Raw genomic sequence first — 20,962 nt, 5'->3', positions numbered from 1 at the left:
AAATTGACTACTCCACAAATTTACATTGGTGTTTAATATACACAATATAGTTTGATGTTTTCTTAAACAACAGAGAAAAAGGAAACATTTAAATTAGGAAAAGACTAAACAGGCCTAACATCATTACATGGCTGTATATACACAAGTCCCATTGCTTTTAATTCCGGCTCTTGTTTTCTTCCAACGCTTTTTCATTTTTTCCTCCTTTGACCACCGAACTGATACCTTAGAATATGGAATGCTATAAATTATATTTGGCTCATTTAGACGGTATGACTCAAGACCAAATCATCATCAAACTACTTTCTCATCAATCAATTTTGTCATTTATTTATTAAAAAATCATAAGAGATAGTAGTGATGACCACTATGAAATTTTTGGAATTAATTCAAGTTTTTAAAATTACTTCTCCTTCCACAAAATATATCTTTTGAATTTCAAATGTGTCTTAATTTATTTATATATATTTAAAAAAACAGTATATTATTTGTTTAAGTATTTATTAGTTTAATTTGTCTCTCTCAACAATGATATTTATGAATTAAACAAATTAAATATTTATTAATACATTAAATTTTAGCCGCAATCTCTTACCACTTGTTGAATATCAATTTCCTTTACTTCCTTTCACACGCTCTCATTTATTTTCATATAAGAACTTGCAATTATTTTTTTTCCTTTGAAACAAAAAAAATAAAATAAATAGAACACTTTACACTTCAGAAATATTTGAATCACATTCACATGGATAATGAAATTGAAGTTCCTCAATATTTCATATGTCCAATTTCACTTCAAATCATGAAGGATCCTGTGACTGCCATAACAGGAATCACATATGATAGAGAAAGCATTGAGAAATGGCTTTTCAAGAACAAGAACACAACATGTCCAGTTACCAAAATGCCCCTACCAAATGATTCTGATCTTACACCAAACCATACCCTTCGACGTTTGATCCAAGCATGGTGCACTCAAAATTCTTCACTGGGAATTGATAGAATCCCAACACCAAAGCCCCCACTTAACAAAGTTCAAGTTTTGAAGCTCCTTAAGGATCTTAAGGATCCAAGATTGAAGATCAAGAGCTTAAGGCAATTGGAGCTTCTTGCAACTGAAAATGAGAGGAACAAGAAGTGTTTGCTTGATTCTGGTGTCCCAAAAGCCATGATCATGTTCATGTTGGATTGTTACAAAAAGGGTATCAATCAAATTGGTGAAGGTATTGAAGAAGCTCTTAGTTTGTTACAATTTGTTAAGGTTTCTTCCGAGGATGTTAAGATTCTTATGTCCGAGAATGTTTTTGATTTGGTGTTGGATTCTCTAACATGGCTTCTGGGGTGCGATTTTTCGGAGAATTCGGCGACTGTAAAATCACAAGCTGTTCTAGTGATCAAGAACTTGATCCAAAGGGGTGATTCAAGTGTTATTCAGAGGCTTAAATTTGAGTTCTTTGAGAAGATTGTGAAGGTTTTGAGAAATGGTGTTGTAACACAACAAGGTATTAGCGGCGCTTTGAAAGTGTTGCTAAGTGCTTGTGCGTATGGAAGAAACAGGATCATGATGGTGGAATGTGGTGCAGTTTTTGAGATGATTGAGATTGAAATGAGAACACCTGAGAAGATAATCACTGAATTAACAATGTCTATTCTGTTTCATCTATGTTCATGTGCTAGTGGAAGAGCTCAATTCTTGTGTCACAAAGGTTCAATGGCGGTTTTGACTGAAAGGATTTTGAAGGTTTCAGCGGCGGTTGATGATAGAGCTATAATTATTCTATCATTGATATCCAAATTCTCTGCTACAAATTTGGTGCTTCAAGAGATGTTGAAGGTTGGAACTGTTGCAAAGCTTTGTTTGGTTCTTCAGAGTGATCATGCAAAGTACATCAAAGAAAAAGCAATGGAAATTATTAAGAATCATTCTCAGGTTTGGAGGAACTCTCCTTGTTTTCCTGATAAGTCTTCTTTTTTTGGCAAGTTTGCATAAGTGAATTAATTAATTAATTAATTAATTAAAAATGCATACTTATTATATATTTGATGACATGTTTTCCTTTATTAATGTACAAACCTATATATGTATTTTAATTATTGACAATTAAATGTCAATACTTTGCTTAAGCAATTGTCATATAATAATAGTTTTTTTTTTCTTGGTGTATGGCAATTTTTGGAGGTATCACTCAAGTGTAACATATATATACGGTTTCTTTCTATTCACATTGGTTTTGATACATTGTAATTAGTGTAAAAAATTTTAGTCTAATTTGTTGGTTAACTCTAAGTTACTATCATTGTAACACTTTTATAAGTTGTTAACAATTAAATTAAATTATTGTGTTAATATGTTAATACATGATTAATGATCATGTGAGGCCTACCCTTGATAATCATTTAAACTTCTTAAATATCTAGTGATAATAAGGTCTATTTTTTAGTCAAAGTTAGAATTTCATTCATATATGATATTAATAATAAAAATGATCCGTGAGATTTCCTACAAAACAATTAAAAAAAACATATATGAAAGAAGGTTTTCCTAAATTTAATAGAAGAGTATTCCTAAAACAATAATACTAGTCCTAAAATCACAAAAATAAAGAAAGACATTCATGTGATAGAGTACAAAAAAAAAGTACATTCTTCTTTTTTACAAATTAAGCTAAAAACAATGTTTAGAATTCGAATAATTCGTAGATTTAAGTAGATTAAATCTAAACCGATCGAATTGACCCAATTGATTGATATTTCTATTAAAAAGTAGATATATACAAACAAAATAAAAAATAAAATAAAATAAAAAATATTCACCATCATCACCAATCAAATTGTATATTTAATCTCTTAGTAAAAGGAACACATACATTCGTTATGTTAGCATAACAAAATCACCACAATGGATAGTAATCATTGATGATGTAAATTAGTGTATGACTAAATTTGAAATTTGTGTAATTAATCAGAAATTTCTGATCAGTGTGATTTGTGTATTTTATTTTTAGAATTTGATAAAAAATAGTACAAATAGAAATTAAAAATAAAAAAAATATTATTTTTACTAATTTTATTTTTTTATAAAATCATAAAAATAAAAAATAATAAAATTGAAAACATCAAAAACATTTTCTAAAACCAAGTATCTCTTTAATGTTTAACAAAGTCTACAAAAAAAAGTATCATTAATGGCCAAAAATTTTATCCCATTTAGAAGGAATACTAGTGTTTAATTTGATAAATTGGCCTAGGAAAAAAAATTTAAAATATGATTATTAGAAGATTATATATATAAATATGTCTTTGTGAAGGTATGCATGTATATATAATTACATCAAAATTAAAATTATAAAATTATTGAAGGATTTATTTCATTAATGAACATGCATATAAAAAACTTTTTCTTTTAATAGCTAACATAGAAAGAAGAAATTGAACCAAATAATCATTAATAATAAAATCAAATTAAAAGAGTACGTCATAAAATTAAGAGAGTATATGAAAAGAATATATATATATATATATATATATATATATATATATATATATATATATATATGCAAAACAAATTAATAAGAGTTTTAAATTTTAAACTAAACCAACAAACTAACAAAGTTTTTGACACAATTTTTAAACAAAAGTGAAAAAAAATTGAAATTTATTGGGATTTAAAATAACTAGAGTACATAAAAAGAACTTATATATATATATATATGCAAAACAAATTAACAAGAGTTTTAAATTTTAAACTAAACTAACAAACTAACAGAGTTTTTGACACAATTTTTAAACAAAAGTGAGAAAAAATTAAAATTTATTGAAATTTTTAGCAATTAAAATAAAATCTTCATCTCACTGTTTCTAGTTATTTTCTGTTATATTTGATTCTGAACTCAATCTCTCCTATTGTGAACAACAAAATTCTAAGATTTGAACTCCTTTTCCACGTACATGTTTTCTTTACGTATGTCCTCTAGTGCTGAAAAATAATCTAGAATAGAGCATTTAATCAAAATATTATTATTGATTTTTGCATTTATTTCATCCTTTAAATAAGTGAAATTATCGTAACAAAATCTTTCACAATCGTTAATTTCTAAAAATTCTCTCTTTACATGATAATCTTGCTTTCATATATATCCAGACTTTTCAACACTCGCATTTTCTTCCGTATAATTTGATACTAGAATCTCATATAAAGTTATATTATGAAAATTATGTCTAATAAAATTGAGAGAATATATAATAAAATTTAAAAGTATATTTAATAAAATTAAGAGAATACATGATAAAATTTAAAAGTATGTCTAATAAAATTGAAAGAATACGTAAAGAGAACTTATGTATTTCTTATTTAATTGAAAATAAAAAAACATGACTAATTATATATATACATATATACAAATCCGAAACAAACTAACAAAATTTTAAATTTTAAATTATACAAACATACTAACATAATTTTGACTTAGTTTTTAATGAAGGTGAGAAAAAATTAAAGGTTACGGGGAATATGCCGCTCTAAGCATTGGTGAATCCCATTAGTAATTAAAACGGTCATATTTGATCATTGAACCCCAACACAACTTCGTAAATATCCAGACTTTTCAACACCTGCAATTCCTTTCGTATAATTTGCTGTTCGAACCCCATGTTTAAAGTTATATTATAAAAAGTATATGTAATAAGATTGAGAGAGTACGTAATAAAATTGAGAGAGTACGTAAAGAGAATTTAGTGTATTTCTTATTCATTGAAAATAGGAAAACATGACTAACCATATATAATTATATATACAAAAATCCAAAACACAATTAAATTTTAAATTTTAAACTAAGCGAACAAATTAATCTGTTGTGAACAACGAAATTCCAAGATTTGAACTCCTCTAGTATTGAAAGACAATGTATGATAACACATTCGACGAGAATATTATTACTGATTTTTGCATTTATTTCATCCCTCAAATAGGTAAACGTAAAATAATGTTACATAATCATTAGTTTTTAAAAATCCTATCCTTACTTGATATTTTTGTTTGTAAAAATTAAGCTTTGTTAATATGAATAGCTTCATATATATCTAGACTTTTCAACACCGACATTTATTTTCGTATAATTTGGTATTCCAACCCATGTCTAAAATTATATTATGAAAAGTATCTCTAATAAAATTGAGAGAGTACATAATAAAATTGTGAGAATACGTTGTATAATTCTTATTCAATTAAAAATAGAAAAAAATGACTAACTATATGTATATACAAATACAAAACAAATGAATAGAATTTTAAATTTTAAACGATAGAAACAAACTAACAGAATTTTGACATAATTTTTAATAAATGTGAGAAAAAATTGAAGTATCATCGTCAGAGCCTCTGATACCGTAATAAAATTGAGAGAGGATGTAATGAAAACTTGTGTATCTTTTATTCAATTGAAGATAAAGAAGAATGACTAACTATATATATATATGAATTACTGTTGTAAGAGAAAAAGAAAGGAGGAGAAAAAATTTCAATGAAAAAAGAATGAGGAAGAGGAGAAGAAAGATGTGGTATTGATGAAGACAATGACGAAAAAGAAAAATAATGAAAAAGAACATACAGCAGCAAGAAAAAGAAAAATGTACAGTAACAGTATGAAGTGCGTGAATATAAATGACATATGTAGAGAATAATTTATATATACACAAATACACAACAAATTAACATCATTTTAAATTTTAAACTATGCAAAAACTAAGAAAATTTTAAATTTTAAACTTTTTTATAAATTTCTAAAGATGCTTGATTCAATAATCAGAAAAATAATAATAAATAAATATAGAGAGACAACAATAAAATGATGAAAGGAAGCTTCTTGAGGGTATGAACAATGGCAATTAAAGATAATGTTGAAGTAGAAAAGCTGATGGACCATCGTGAATAGCGGGTTATGCTTACAGCTCTACTTGACTACTTGAAAAACAGCTTTCAATTTTCAACACTTATATGCTTACTTTAAATTAAAGTTATTCTATAAATAAACTACTATATCTATTAATTATTAGGGTTTAATATAGGGGGAAGAATAAATGGTGGAAACATAATGATATAGACATATAGAGAAGAGTAATTTTGGTTGCTCTAATAAGCCTTAAATGAATATATTTACAATAATATTATTCATATGTACCAAATACTTTTGATATTAAAATAGACTTATTGTTATTAATTAATTGTATATTTATACTATTTTTTAATTAACAAATCAAAAAGATATTTTGTATTGATTGTTAAAAAAATAATGATGTTAAAATGAAACGACCTTCAATATTTTAGTTACTTTCAACAACATATGGATAAAGATATGTACTAAATAAAATCTTTCAATATATAATTATATTAGGTGTGTATAAAAATATCAGTTATTAATTAATTATTTGTATAGAATATTTTTGTGTTTTCTATTATACTTTATTATTTGAAATAAATTCACATATCAAAGGAAAAAAATATTTATCTAAAAATTATTATGTTAAATTAAGAATTTATAAATTCTCAAAAATATATTATTATTATTATTATTATTATTATTATTATTATTATTATTATTATTATTATTATTATTATTATTATTATTTAATTTCTATTTTTTTAAGATTATTCTTTCTGTTCTCTTTCAAATTTAGTAAGGCAAATATGAAAATGACATGTTAGCGAATCAACACACAGATGTATGGTGCAACGTTATTGTTAGATCAACGGTCAACGTTCAATGATTCTCTTGGGGTCAACATTCATGAATATAAAAGCTAAATCTGCCATTTAACAATAACCTATACTTAAAAAAAGAAGAAGAATTAATTAATCTCTTATAAAATATGATTCTTTTAATTTGAAGCTGAAAATTAATCACGTTGTCTCTGATTTTCATTATTTTGGTGCAGTTGCAACTAGATTAAATTTCCAAAAGGATTAATTTGCCTTATACCCCCAATATTATGCCATGGAAGTTGAACGAGTCAGTAGGCAAATTAGTTTTTAAAAAATAATATATTTTTTAAATTTATTTTTAAAATATTTTTTTAATTAAATTGATTTTTTAAAAATTTGAATTAATTATATTTGTCTTTCGGTCACTCTGTTAATAGTTTTTATAAAAATTAAAGTTATAAAACATTAATTGATAACATATATAATATTGGATATGTCTAATTAGATATTGACAAATATATTTATAAAAAATTATTAATTTAGTTATCTTTTTTAACTATAAAATTCTATTCCTAATATGACCTAGTGATTAAATTGATAGATTTTCGTAAATATACTTAGTCAATATCTAATTGAACATGTTATGTGTGAGGTCAATTAACATTTCACATCATTAATCATTGACGAAAATTATGAGTGGAGTAAATGAAAGACATATATAATTAATTCGTAATATTTAAAAAACCAATTTGATTAAAAAGAAATATAGAAACAAATTTAAAAAATATATGATCTTTCAAAAACTAATTTGATTATTAACGTCTTTTTCTATAGAAACTTTCTTGTGTGCGTGTGTGTTTTTTTTTGTTTGACATCTCAGCTTTCTTTTTGAGTTGAATACAGTTGTAGACATTTTGTCCTTTTTTGGGCCTGGATGTTTGATGCATTCACATTTTCCATTAGATTTATTCTTGGGCTCATTTGTTGGGCTTACACTTATTATTGCTTCATGCTATTCATGACCAAAAATCAAATGGATTTGTGATCCAATACATAATTTATTGGCACTATAATTGAACTCCATCCAATCAACTTGGATTGGTTTAGTATTAGTTTACTAATCTGCTTAAATAAGTGTGGAGATTCGAATCCCATTTTATGCAGGTAATAATTTATTAGTTAATAAAAAATTCTTAAATAAATAAAAACCATATGTGCATGCAATGCTATTCAAACCATTTATAACATCTTATTATAATATGTATGTATAATAATTTTAAATATGTCCATATTTAGGTAGTATTTATCTGAATTCATCTGAAATTATGGATATAGATTCGATCCGCAATTCTATCGGATCAGTTTACGAATTTTGTGTAGGTATCCGCATATTCGCGTATCTGTAAAAATAAAAAATAAATAAGTAAATATTTTTTTATATTTTGTTTCAATTAATAATTATTATATATGTTGTATTATTTTAATTTATTATTTAAGAAAGGTATGTTTAATATTATTTTAAAAGTAAACATATTTAAAAGAATAAAAAAATTAATTTTATTGATATATTTTTATTAAAAATATCTTTATGTTTTGCGGATATATCTGAAACCTGATCCGATCTGATCCACAAATATACATATCGGATCCAAATTTAAAAATTGCAAATATTGAATTTGATCCGATGATTTTAGTGCGAATCGAATCGAAATTTTCGCCATATTCGATCCGATTCAATCTGCATTCTCTCCTATATCATATTGATAGGTTTTGCAAGTTTTTTTTAGCAAACTTAGATTATGTATATTGTTCATACCCTGACCCAATGATAAAGGCTCAGGTCCAAATAGAAAGGGCTAATCCGAAGAACTAAGCCCAGCTAAGCGCCGACCTTCATATACGAAGTCGGTGTCGGCCACGACTTACTGCGAAGAAGTCGGACGTGAGGTTAGCTGGCGGATAAACACTCATTTAAATGAGCAACCGCCCCTAAAATCTCTCTGACCACTTCATCGAGCCATATCTTAACCTCCCTAAGATAAAGGGACGGTTAACACCCAAAAGATACGGCACTACTCCAACGGTGGTTATTGGCTCACCACTATAAATACACTGACCCCCTCAGGTATCTCTAAGCCCAATACTCTCTAGACCTGCTCACACTCTTGCTAACTTAGGCATCGGAATGTCTTTGCAGGTACCACCCCCTCTCCTCGTACAAACAAGTCGGACGGAGTCCCCCGAGTTGCACACTCATCCGAAAACCTCCTCCTTCCCACATTTGGGCCAGCCAACGCCATCTATTCTATTAATCTCCGGTTACCTACCGTAACATATATAAAAACTTCTTTTAGACTTGATCAATAGATTATGTATAATCTATTTTATTTGTTTATTTATTTCTAAAGGACTTTGAATCCGTTGACCACTTCGGAGACCGCTGGCTTCATTCGAAGTTCAAACACTGTAACTTCAAGTAAGAAGTATTCTACTATTTACTATTTCTTAACCACCATTTTTGAAAGTTCCAAAACATTTCATCATGTATCTATTCTCCAAAATTATAAGCTCCCAATTTTTTGAAATGCTATATATTAATTATATATTATATATATGCAATGCACTTGTTTTCTGGAATAACCATGCACACAGAAATGGTAAACTCAAAATTATGATTTTGACAAAAACATAGCTTGAATTATTAAGCAAAAGAATAATCAAAATAGATAACAAAAAATATATAAAATATAATATGATGTTCAATTTGATATATTCATGTTTGAAAGAAAACCAACTTTTTGGAAGTTTCATAGTAATAACTAGTGAATTATTCATTGGGTTTATATATTTGTTTCAATATTTGGTGCAATTACGTGTTTCTCTCTTTTTATTTTTTATTTTTAAATAAATTTAATTTTAATGCACTAATGTCACATTATAAAAAATAACTACTATTTTTATTAACTGCATGAATACCATTTAAAAAAAATATAATTACACGAATGTATTACACTGTTAGTACATTAAAATTAAACTCATATATTATACCATTTATATTCGAACAAGCCTTCCTTTCAATTCTTTATATAAAAAAAAAGTTATTAATAGTTTATCAAATCTCAACAAACCTAGCCAACAGTTTTTTTTTTTCTCAAAAAAATCGAATTTCACAAGAATAGAATAAAAAAAGGGGAAAATTAAAAGTCACAACCTATTTGATAAGCAAACTCGTAAGTTTATTTTGTTCAAATACTCTTTAAACTCAAGGATCAAACTAACCAAAAATTTTATTTTAACAAATATAATTCTCCTAATAATAAATACTATATTTCTATTCCCTTATTGTCCTATGTACATACTAAAAAGTTCAATAACAAGTATGGAAAATATGAAAAACAACAATTAATTAGAAATGCACCCCTTGTTTTTTTGACCCTAAATTACCCACATGTCTTGCATACAAGTTGCAACGTTGACATTTAAATCTAAGTCAACCAATTGATCAATCCCCAAATGAATGTTAATTTGGCACGTGGATTTATTTAACGTTGACTTTATAGGAAGACGATTGACCTGGTAAAACGCTAATGTGTAATGTGGGGTTATTATATTGCCAGTAAATTTCTTTATTTACATTATGATATTAATTTGAATATTTTATTATAGTGTGTTACACTTTTCATAGCAAACACTATTTTGATATTAGATTTTTTTTTTAACAATTAACTGTTTTGTTAATTAAAAATAATTTAAATACATAATTAATTAATAATAATTACATTTTTATGCAATATTACTAGTTTTTAATATTTTTTTTTATATTGTTATGATGTCATTTTTTAAAAAATTAAGTTGATAAAAAATAAATAATTATATCTCTAATATATTTTTTATGCAATAATTTAATATATTTTTTGTATAAATTTTTTTATTTATCTTATATTAATTTTTTTCTAGAATTTAGATTCTGATTTTATATCATAATATTATTTATCCTAAAAATTTAAATTAATAAAAAATAGTATATAATAATATATCATCTCTTAACAAATATAAAAAGATACATGTGATCAAAGAGAAAAATAAAAGTCAATAAGTATATCAAAATTAATGTAATTCAATTCTCATACAGTCATACGGAATACAGTAATGTGAACGCCAATGTGTAGTGTCAATAATATAAATATAATATGAATATGGATGACGATGCACTTTAATTTTAGTACTACAATTTCAATAAACAATGCCGTAATCAAGCACATTCTTCATTGAGGTTAACATTATTAATTTGGGCTTCTGATTGATTGCGTTGTGTTACATAAGGGATAATTGTTGTTGTTAAATAAGGGAAAGTGATTTCATAATCACTTATCCAAAAAGATTGAGTTGATAAAAAATATATAAATAATTATATTTTTCACATATTTTTTTTATACAAAATCTCTTTTAAATTTATCTAAATAAATTTGAATTCAACTTATTTCATCTATAACTTGGGGATGTAATCTTACAAGCGTGCCTATATATTAATCTACTGTTATTATTTTTATTCAATGTGTGTTATCAAATGTGATATTGACCCAAGTTTTTTTTTCGTCTTAAATGGTGGTATTAACTCAAGTAGACCGAAAAAATATTTTATAATAATTTAATTAAGAGGAGTGTTAGGAAGCCAGTAGATGATGTGATTTATAGTCATTATTAATTAGCTAATAATAATATTTTTAATAGTATAAAATTATATCTAATAATATAAGATTATTCAATTTTTTTTAATGATTAAATATTGGCCAAAATTTAATAAAAATGCTAATTTTCTATACTTTCTCTTTAATTAATTATTAGTCATACTATATGGATACAAAAAATTAGCAATTAATCAGCCATCACACATAAAAATATAGCGTATTTGGTATTTCATAATTTTTTACTATATTAATTTAAACTAAGAAGTTTAATAAACTAATTTAAATTAGTCGAATAATTAGTTCACCCATAAGTTTAAATAAGTTCCGCGGGTTCAAATTATAAATAAGCAAGTTTAATAAAAATTGTGCTGAGCCTATATATAATTTCCTGTATCATTCAAGTGCATTTAACATTGATTCTAATACACCGTCAATAATATACTATGCTCACATACATTAATTAGACTCTTTTGCGTGCTCACATCAAAATCTTATCACTGTATTAGAGCTCTAGCTGATTCCAATCAACCACATAGTTATCATAGCGTATGTTTGGGCGCTATTATTTTGTTAAAAAAGATTTTTTTTTATAAAAAAAGATCTTTATTTATTTTTTAACGTGTTTGGCAAATTTTTAGCAGTAAAAGTAAAAGCACTAGTAAAATTAAAAAAAGATCTTTTTTGAGAAGCTATAATTTACATCTTTTTTTAAAAGATCTTTTTTCTTAAAAAAAAGATGTTTTTCATGTAATAAATAAACAAAAAAATACTTTTATATTGTTATACCAAAACATAATTGATAGATAAAAAGACCTTTTTACATGAAATATCCAAACATAAAATTACTTTTACTTCTCTATAAGATCTTTCAAAAAAAGATAACTCGAAAAAAAATCTTTTCTTAAAAGCTCACCCAAACAAGCTCATAGTCTCTCTTCAATAAACTTTTTCATCTTCATTCAATGTTTTAATTTCTCCCTCTTATTCGTGATAAATTAATTGAAGACTCATCTAAATGAACGTGACAGAAATTGGTCCTTCATGTCATTAATGTAAACAATTTATAAGATCATCTTCTTGAACGTAAAATCCTAGCTTAGTTTGAGAGTGAAGCTGCTTGTGTAGCTGGAACAGAATCAAAATCTTTCAAAGAATGGAAATTGAAAGACCATTATCTCATGACTTGATTTTTTACTTCAAGAACCGAATGCTAGAGTGTTATTATGCATATTAGGTTTGGTCTAAAATCACATATTACTTTGTCAAGATTTCAAAGTAGTCTAACAACTCATCAAGACTCAATTGAAATCCATGAAGGAACATGGAATCTATATACCTCAGATTATCTTAAAAGAATTTGTACTATTGTACTGTTAATTCTGCTTGTACTACTAGAAATAGGGTTTTTTTAAAGCAAAATTTTAGACAAAACTAATTCGTTTAAAACAAAAATTGCCTTTAATTTATTCAAAATTTATCTCAATTTCGTTAGAAAAAATATTAAATTCTAGTAGTGTCGATTGTCATTAGTCATCTTTTTTTCTTAATGCTCATATGTCTGCTATCACTGATGATTTTATCAAAAATTATGCGATGTATGTACATCTCTTCCATTATGACAAAATATGATTTTTTTGTCCTTAATATCAAATTTGAGGATCTTCTTTTTGCTCATAAAGACATGATTATATTGAGCGTTTTATAATCTGAATTGAGTGTCATTGAAATTAATCTTTTTCAGACATTGCTTCAGTTTGGATGTAGATCTTTTAATGCTAATTATGACTATAGAAGAGGCAAGAGTGAAAGATCCTTTTGTAGAGATAGATTTGATTCATCTTATTCTAGACCCTTAAACAAGTTTAATATGTATAATTATAAGTATAAATATATATAAATTTGTAGTGATAGATTTGATTGTTAATTTTGAATATATTACATTATTATAAATTGTTATAAAATAAGTCGATGTAATATATTGATATAACCACAGTTATATCAACAGTTTTTAAAAACCACCACAAATTCTAGTTCTCGCATTTTAAAAGGCGATGGTTTCTAAAATGCTAGTAATGCGTTTTGTGTGTTTTGAAACCGCCAAAATTTTTTTAAAAAAGTGTCGCTAATTTCCGCTTCTTTTATAGTGATAGGAAGTATTTTTGTAATTAAATATATGAAATAAAAGTTTCATATATTTTAGAAATTAAAATTTTGATCTTTTAATTATTGGTTAATGAAATCCCTTGGTAATATTTAAATAAATTTTTTAAAAGGTCTTTTCTCTTGGTATACAAAATATCTGTGGGTATTACAAAAACCAATCCATAGAAATGAATATTGGCAGTAATATAATTGATACAACAATTTTTTTTTTCAGTTATCCGGTGAATATTGAAAATATCGTTTATCCTTTAATTCGTATTTTATTTTTGGAAAATACGTACATTTTTTAAAATATAAGAGTATCTCTAATGGTTGATTTTCATTTAACTTTTTTTTTTGACACTTTGAGAAATTTATCCTTGGAGAAGTAATAAAATAAGTTCCTTCACGTTATTTAAAGGAGTGGAGTTTCTGCTCAAAAAAACTTATAGACAACCAATAATAACTTGTCACATGGCAAGTTACCTTTTAAATAAATAATTATATTAAATAATTAAATTATAATAAATAATTATATTAAATAATTAAATAATATTCAATTTAGTAGTAATTATAATAATTATTTTTATTTAATTAATAATTTATATTAATTATTTATATCATAATTAATATTAAATATGATTGTTGAGGATGAAAGAGACTTATGCAGGAAATTTTGCTTAAGATTTTGAGTATGATGATGTTGAAAATGGTTTATCACAATCTCAGCTGGAAGAAGAAGATTTTACATCATACCATCAATTTCTCCAAAGAAATGCCCAACTTTAAAATAGGCAGCAATATAGACAATTGAAAGAGGACTTGATTGAACACATATGGCAATTTCACAATGTTTGTCGTCAACTATAGAGTTTAATTATATTTTTCTTTATATTAAGTAATTTTACAAATTAGTGTAACCCCAAATTATATATTATGTATTATTGTTATATATGAATTTATTTAATATTAATATCTTTTAATAGTGAATTATTTTTAAATTTAAATATTTAAATTACATTATTAAAAAAAATTAATTACATTAATTTTAATTATTTTAATTAATTAATTAAGTGGGATCACAACAGAGACTAAAATTAGTTCCTCTTAATGGAAAAGAGAGAGATGCTTTGAGTTCCTATTTACTGTTTATGACGCAAAAACTGACGTGGAATTACTTTTTATGACAGATAGGCCATAAATAAAAATTGAAATGAATTCTGTACCGGAAATAGTCTAAGCACCCACACGAAAATCATGAATATGTGAAGTCATCATCGCACGTCGTGTTACAACTGGAAATCGTCCATAATATAATATAATATAATGCAACGAACGAACGAAGTGATGCTATTTAAAATTGAATATTAACTACTTTTTTTTAATATACACTAGATTGAATATTTTTTTTATATCTAACTCAATATATAAAGGTGGAAGATAAACGTGTATGTTAATATTGAACTAGAAATTAAATAATCTCATTAAAATATAAAAGTAGTACAATAAATTGTATTTTTTTCTTTTGGTGTTTTTATTTTGCCTCATATATTGATTTATCTCTTTATTTTTAGATGAGGAATATATAGAGAGTCAGAAAAAAAAACTCATATTAAGCGGATAATAATAATAATAATAATAATAATAATAATAATAATAATAATAATAATAATTGAGAAAAATATTTGCTGAAAATAGATGGAATAATTAAAGGTGCAGGGTAGTTCACGTTGGTTTTGGACTTTGGTGGCGGCTTTGAGGCTTTGACCTTTCTTGTTGTAATAGTAGCATTTGGCATTTATATAACGTTACTTAATTAGTGCTCTCACATTCAATACAACATTGACTCAATCTAAGTCACCATGTGATTCACTTCCATGGCCGACAATTTTTGTGTTTTCCATCATCACCTCCATCACCAAATTATACTATTTTTTTCATATTTCTTTCTTTTCTTTTTTTAAAATATAAAAAGTAAAATAATAACCTCGATTTGCCTTTTTCTTTGGCTTTATCTTTATAGAGATAGTTCCCATGATTACTTCTTTATTTAATTTTCTCAATCTTGTTTTGTTCATGTTAATCCCTTAATAAACTTTGTTCTTAGCTTTATCTTTCTAGCTATAGCTAGTTTTGATGATTGTCTCATGCATACTGCTTTTGTTATTTGTCTTTGATTAGTTGACCCACGAATTTTATATATAATATTAATGTTTGATCCTTGATCTTAAATATATATATATATATAATATCATTTTTATAGATAAAAATAATAATATTTGAAAAAAACTAAAAATTTTAATAAACTTTTTTATGGATAATAATAATAATAATATAAATTTATTTTACCATATTTATCATATAATTGAAATTAATTTTAGTACTATAAATTTTTCTATATTTGTCAAGAAAAAATGGATACATCTATTATCCGTAATAAAAACATTATTCATATATTAAAATTAATTATTAATAATATTTATGTATAAATATATGTATGTATAATTTATTTTATTTTTAATATGTATTTATATTTAAATATAATTTTAGTATTGTCGTATGAGTAAGGTAACTGACATCCTCGTTTATGAATCCATAATGTTGTTTGAAGAAAAAAAGTTGTCAAATAAATACTCTCAAATATGGAAGGTACTTTTTATATCTAATGCTTTAAACGGAAATTAAACGAACCAATTAATAACTGAATTGGTTATTTTCTAAGATGATCATCATATAATAAATTTCGTATAGAGTTGATGAGTTGACCTTCTTCATGAGATTGCTTGTTGTATTTATTAATTATGTACGTATACAAGTAACATAGTGGAAATTTGTTTTTTCTTTAAAAAAAAATTAAAGTAAAAGAAGATATAAGACATGCTTATTTTATTTATTTCGTCATTTCTATATTAAAAATTTAAAATACAAAAAAAATAAAATAAAATACAACTGGTATAAGATCACATACGCGGACACATCAGCACCACTCACGTATATATCTTATCAAATCAAAACCATAACTACCAAAAGTCTAATCAATTTTGCGAGTCAGATTCCAGCTACCGGTTCATCATCTCATTATCATAATTTAAAGCTTAATTATATTATAATTATTTCTCTGTTTGATTTCATAAGATAAGTACGTATGTACGTACATACATACATACATATATATATATATATATACACTCTTCTTATCATCATGTATTACAGTCGCCTAATGTGAACTAGTTAGAATGAAAGGAAGTTTAATAATTATTAATTAACATTTGTTTTTGTATTTTTAAGGAATGATAATCCTCTCGTCAACCATATTTTCGATCTGAATGAGATCAATTGATGGATAAGCCGAGCTATTAAAAAAATCTGAAAATTATAAATCCAGCTTATTAATAAATATAAAAAATTAATTTTTAATTAGTCAACTTTAATCAATTTTCAATGTAAAATTACTCTTTTTAGAATTTCGTTTTTTAGAAGATTTAGAATTTAGGAATTAATTTTAGATTTAAAATTTTAAATGTTAATTAAAATAAAAAAGTAATGTAAAAATTTATTAGCTGATATTAATTAAAAATAATTAATTCTTTAATTAAACTCTTATTATATGTAGAATAATTATATTATATGTATATGAAAAATCAATCACTAAATTAGCCATTGATATAAAATATATATTAAAATTTAAATATATAATAAAAATAAATTAAATAATACTTATATTTATACATAAATATACGATGAATATATTTGGTATTCACGTAACCTTTTTCTATGTCTAATGTAGTGATGAGTTCATTTCATTATATAAAAGTATAATTCAAATGATAAAAGCATATTTAATTAATTTCTATAATAGGTTATTTAATTATAAAAAAGTTAACTTATTTATTAAGCCAACTGAATTTACATTTATGGTCAATACCAATTTTTCTTTGTGATCGTTTCGGCGCAGTGGTTTAGAACTTTATTAGATTTGATTTGAGTTATTTTTCAACGAATCTAGAGAAAAAAAAAACCCAATACTTATATAAAATCTTTTTCACTTAATTAATTAATTAATTAATTTATTCATTGCCCAATTGCACATGCTGTTTCATTTGTCTTACTCCTTAATTAAATTATTCTCTTCTATATGTGGAATAAGGAAGATTATTAGCCAAAGTCAAGTGAAAATGAAGTAACCAAAAAAAAAAATCTCAGAAAAATGTGATAAATTTATACTTGCATATATATATATATATATATATATATATATATATATATATATATATATATATATATATATATATATATATATATATATCAATAAAGAAAATAAATAAAAAAATAAAATAAAAATAAAGGTGATTTGGTCAAAGTATGGTGACAAGTAAGTAAGCAATGAGTGAAGTTAATTGATGCAACATTTGCGAATAAACATACAACACATAAATAATAAGACAAATTGAAAAAAAGAGAAAGTGATATTCTTCAAATGAATATCTCAATTGTCAACACAAAATTGAGAATTCCACTTTTGCTACTTTCCTTTGTATTGCATCCACATTTTTTTTTCTCTCTAAATAAAATGTCGGCCCCAATATTGCAGTCAAACCCCAACGTTTAAGATTTAATAATTTAATACTTGCATGAGTTGGAAGAGAGAGAAACAAAAAAAAACTTATAGACTCAACAAAAAGTCAAAGGGGGTAATAATATCCAAGTCTTCTCTTTAATTATTAACCCTACTTGCATGTGGTATTAATTCATTTCACTTTTTCCAGCTGTTTGATTTTCTTTTTAAAAGAAAATGTTGATTTGAATCTACTTTAGAAATAAGTATAAAAATTTTTCACATTGTTCATCATTAAATTCTAAAAGTATGTATTTTTTGACAAATAATTCATTAAAATCATTAAAATATTTTTCTAGTGATATATAAACTATTCCTATAAAAACAAAGTTGAACTCACATATTTTTTTTAATGTCAAAATTAATATATAATTTACTACCACTTTAACTAACACATAATAAGTTAAACCACCATTTTTTCATGAAATTATTTGAGAATGACACAAAATAGTATTACTAATTACTACTTCATCAACATGACACTTCTTTAAATAATTCCTAATTATAGCATAAAATAAATTACACTTCTAATATTAAAAATTCAAATTGTATTTTTTTATTCAAATAAAATCATATGGGTGACTCTATATATATAAAAAAATTATTAATCAAATTATTATAATTCAAATTAATTTAAAAAAATTAAAATTAAAATTTTTATTTTAAATCTTATTACGTGTATCACACGGGTAATTATCGTTCGTCCCATAATCCATATATATATGATTTTTGAAAAGTCTTAATTAATAAAATGGAAGGTGCCACCACCATCACTTTGTTTTTTCCGTGTATTGACTTTCTCTAACATACCAAACAATTTGAACACCGAATATTTTTTCTTCTTTTGCATATTATATAAATACCAAGACAACACTCCTCCATAATCTCATCAAACAACAAGAAACAAATCACAAGCAAATCAAAATTCAAAGTCCAAAATTGCTGCTTCTACTTCTTCAATTCTTCATATATCAACCTCTACTATATAGCTAAGCTAACTTCATTATCCATTGATCACATTCAATTATTATTCATCACACATACATGGATCATGGAATTGATGTTCCACCATTTTTTGTTTGTCCAATTTCATTGGAGATCATGAAGGATCCGGTGATTGTATCCACAGGAATCACCTATGATAGAGAGAGCATTGAGAAGTGGTTATTGAAGAACAAGACATGCCCGGTGACCAAGCAAACCCTTGAGATTTTAGACCTAACTCCTAATCACACTCTTAGGAGATTGATTCAAGCATGGTGCACCTTGAATGCTTCTCATGGAGTTGAAAGAATTCCAACACCAAAGCCTCCGGTCAATAAAGAACAGGTATCAAAGCTCATCAAAGATGCTTCTTCTAATGATCAAGATTCTTCATTGCTTTCTCAGTGCCTTGTGAGCCTTAAATCGATGGCGGCCGAGAGCGAATCGAACCGGAGATGCATTGAATCAGCTGGAGCTGTTGAGTTCTTAGCTTCAATAGTTGTGATGAATCATGGTTATGATTCAATTGAGGTTAGTTCTGATGGAGATGAAGGTTTCGACACGAAATCGGGCGTTTCGGATGAAGCTTTGAGCATACTACACAATCTTCATTTGTCAGAAAATGGTTTGAAGGCCTTATTAGGGTTCAAAGATGGAATCTTTGTTGATTCCTTGACAAGGGTCTTGCAAAGAGGAATCTATGAATCAAGGGCTTATGCAGTTTTCTTGTTGAAATCCATGTCCCAAGTTGCAAACCCTAACCAGCTAGTGAATCTTAGAAATGAATTGTTTGTGGAATTGGTTCAAGTTCTAAAGGATCAAATCTCACAAAAAGCTTCAAAGGAAACACTAGAAACCCTAATTGAGATTTGTCCATGGGGAAGAAACCGGATCAAAGCGGTCGAATCCGGGGCGATCCATGTCCTTATTGAGCTTCTTCTTGATTGCAAAGAGAAGAAGCCATGTGAGATGATGATGATGGTCTTGGATATTCTATGCCAAACTGCTGATGGAAGAGCTGAGCTTCTCGGCCACGCTGCCGGCGTGGCCGTCGTTTCGAAGAAGATTCTTAGGGTTTCAACATTGGTGAATGATAGGGCTGTGAAGATTTTGCTCTCAATTGCAAGGTACTCAGCAACACAAAGTGTTGTTCAAGAAATGTTGCTAATTGGTGTTGTTGCTAAACTTTGTTTGGTTCTTCAAGTTGATAGTGGAAACAAGGCTAAGGAGAAAGCAAGGGAAATTCTCAAGCTTCATTCTAAAACATGGAGGAATTCTCCTTGTTTACCTACCAATTTTCTTTCTGCTTACCCTACAAATTAGATTCAACTATTCAAGTGTGAAAAAAAAAAAAAGATTGAGAGTTTATTTTTGACCTACCTTCATCATCATCAATTTTAATTTTAGTTTTTTTTTCTTTGTCCACTCTTTATGTTTTTTATTTGTACAGATATTGTTATTTGAAAAAGAAAAAAAATTGGAAATAAAGTTAATAGGTATGGGCATGAAGCAACTATTGCTCATATCTTATAGGTTAGGAAAAATACTAGAATTTATTATGTATTGAATTCACATACAATAATATATGGAAATAGTGACACCAAAGGTTTTTATCATTTTCATTTTGTTTATTTATGGTTTTTATTGCTTCTTTAATTTTCTTAGCCTTTTAGAATGGAAAAATGAAGTTATATATATGTTAGCTTAATTTCATGTCTTACTACTTGAAAAAACAAGGATTATAATATAAGTATGGGAGGAATAAATTAAACCTTGATATAAATTATAATGATCCTTTCGTGTTTGTTTTTTAGTTTAATTTAGAGGGAAATTCAA

General features: G+C 25.8%; 2 protein-coding genes across 2 annotated transcripts; both read left to right on the top strand.

Moving 5' to 3' along the window:
- The first annotated feature begins 684 nt into the window (after nt 1–684).
- On the top strand, nt 685–2,164 carry LOC112728755 (E3 ubiquitin-protein ligase PUB24-like). The gene has a single exon (XM_025779037.3). It carries the CDS (start codon nt 746–748, stop codon nt 1,988–1,990), a length of 1,245 nt encoding a protein of 414 aa, XP_025634822.1. The 5' UTR covers nt 685–745; the 3' UTR covers nt 1,991–2,164.
- A 16,761-nt stretch (nt 2,165–18,925) lies between these two features.
- On the top strand, nt 18,926–20,742 carry LOC112728754 (E3 ubiquitin-protein ligase PUB23-like). The gene has a single exon (XM_025779036.2). It carries the CDS (start codon nt 19,187–19,189, stop codon nt 20,447–20,449), a length of 1,263 nt encoding a protein of 420 aa, XP_025634821.1. The 5' UTR covers nt 18,926–19,186; the 3' UTR covers nt 20,450–20,742.
- The last annotated feature ends 220 nt before the right edge of the window (nt 20,743–20,962 follow it).

Source organism: Arachis hypogaea, chromosome 12 (genome assembly GCF_003086295.3).
Source record: "Arachis hypogaea cultivar Tifrunner chromosome 12, arahy.Tifrunner.gnm2.J5K5, whole genome shotgun sequence".
Taxonomy (NCBI): domain Eukaryota; kingdom Viridiplantae; phylum Streptophyta; class Magnoliopsida; order Fabales; family Fabaceae; genus Arachis; species Arachis hypogaea.
Note: the sequence above shows the minus strand (reverse complement) of the source record. Positions and strands in the feature narration are given on the sequence as shown.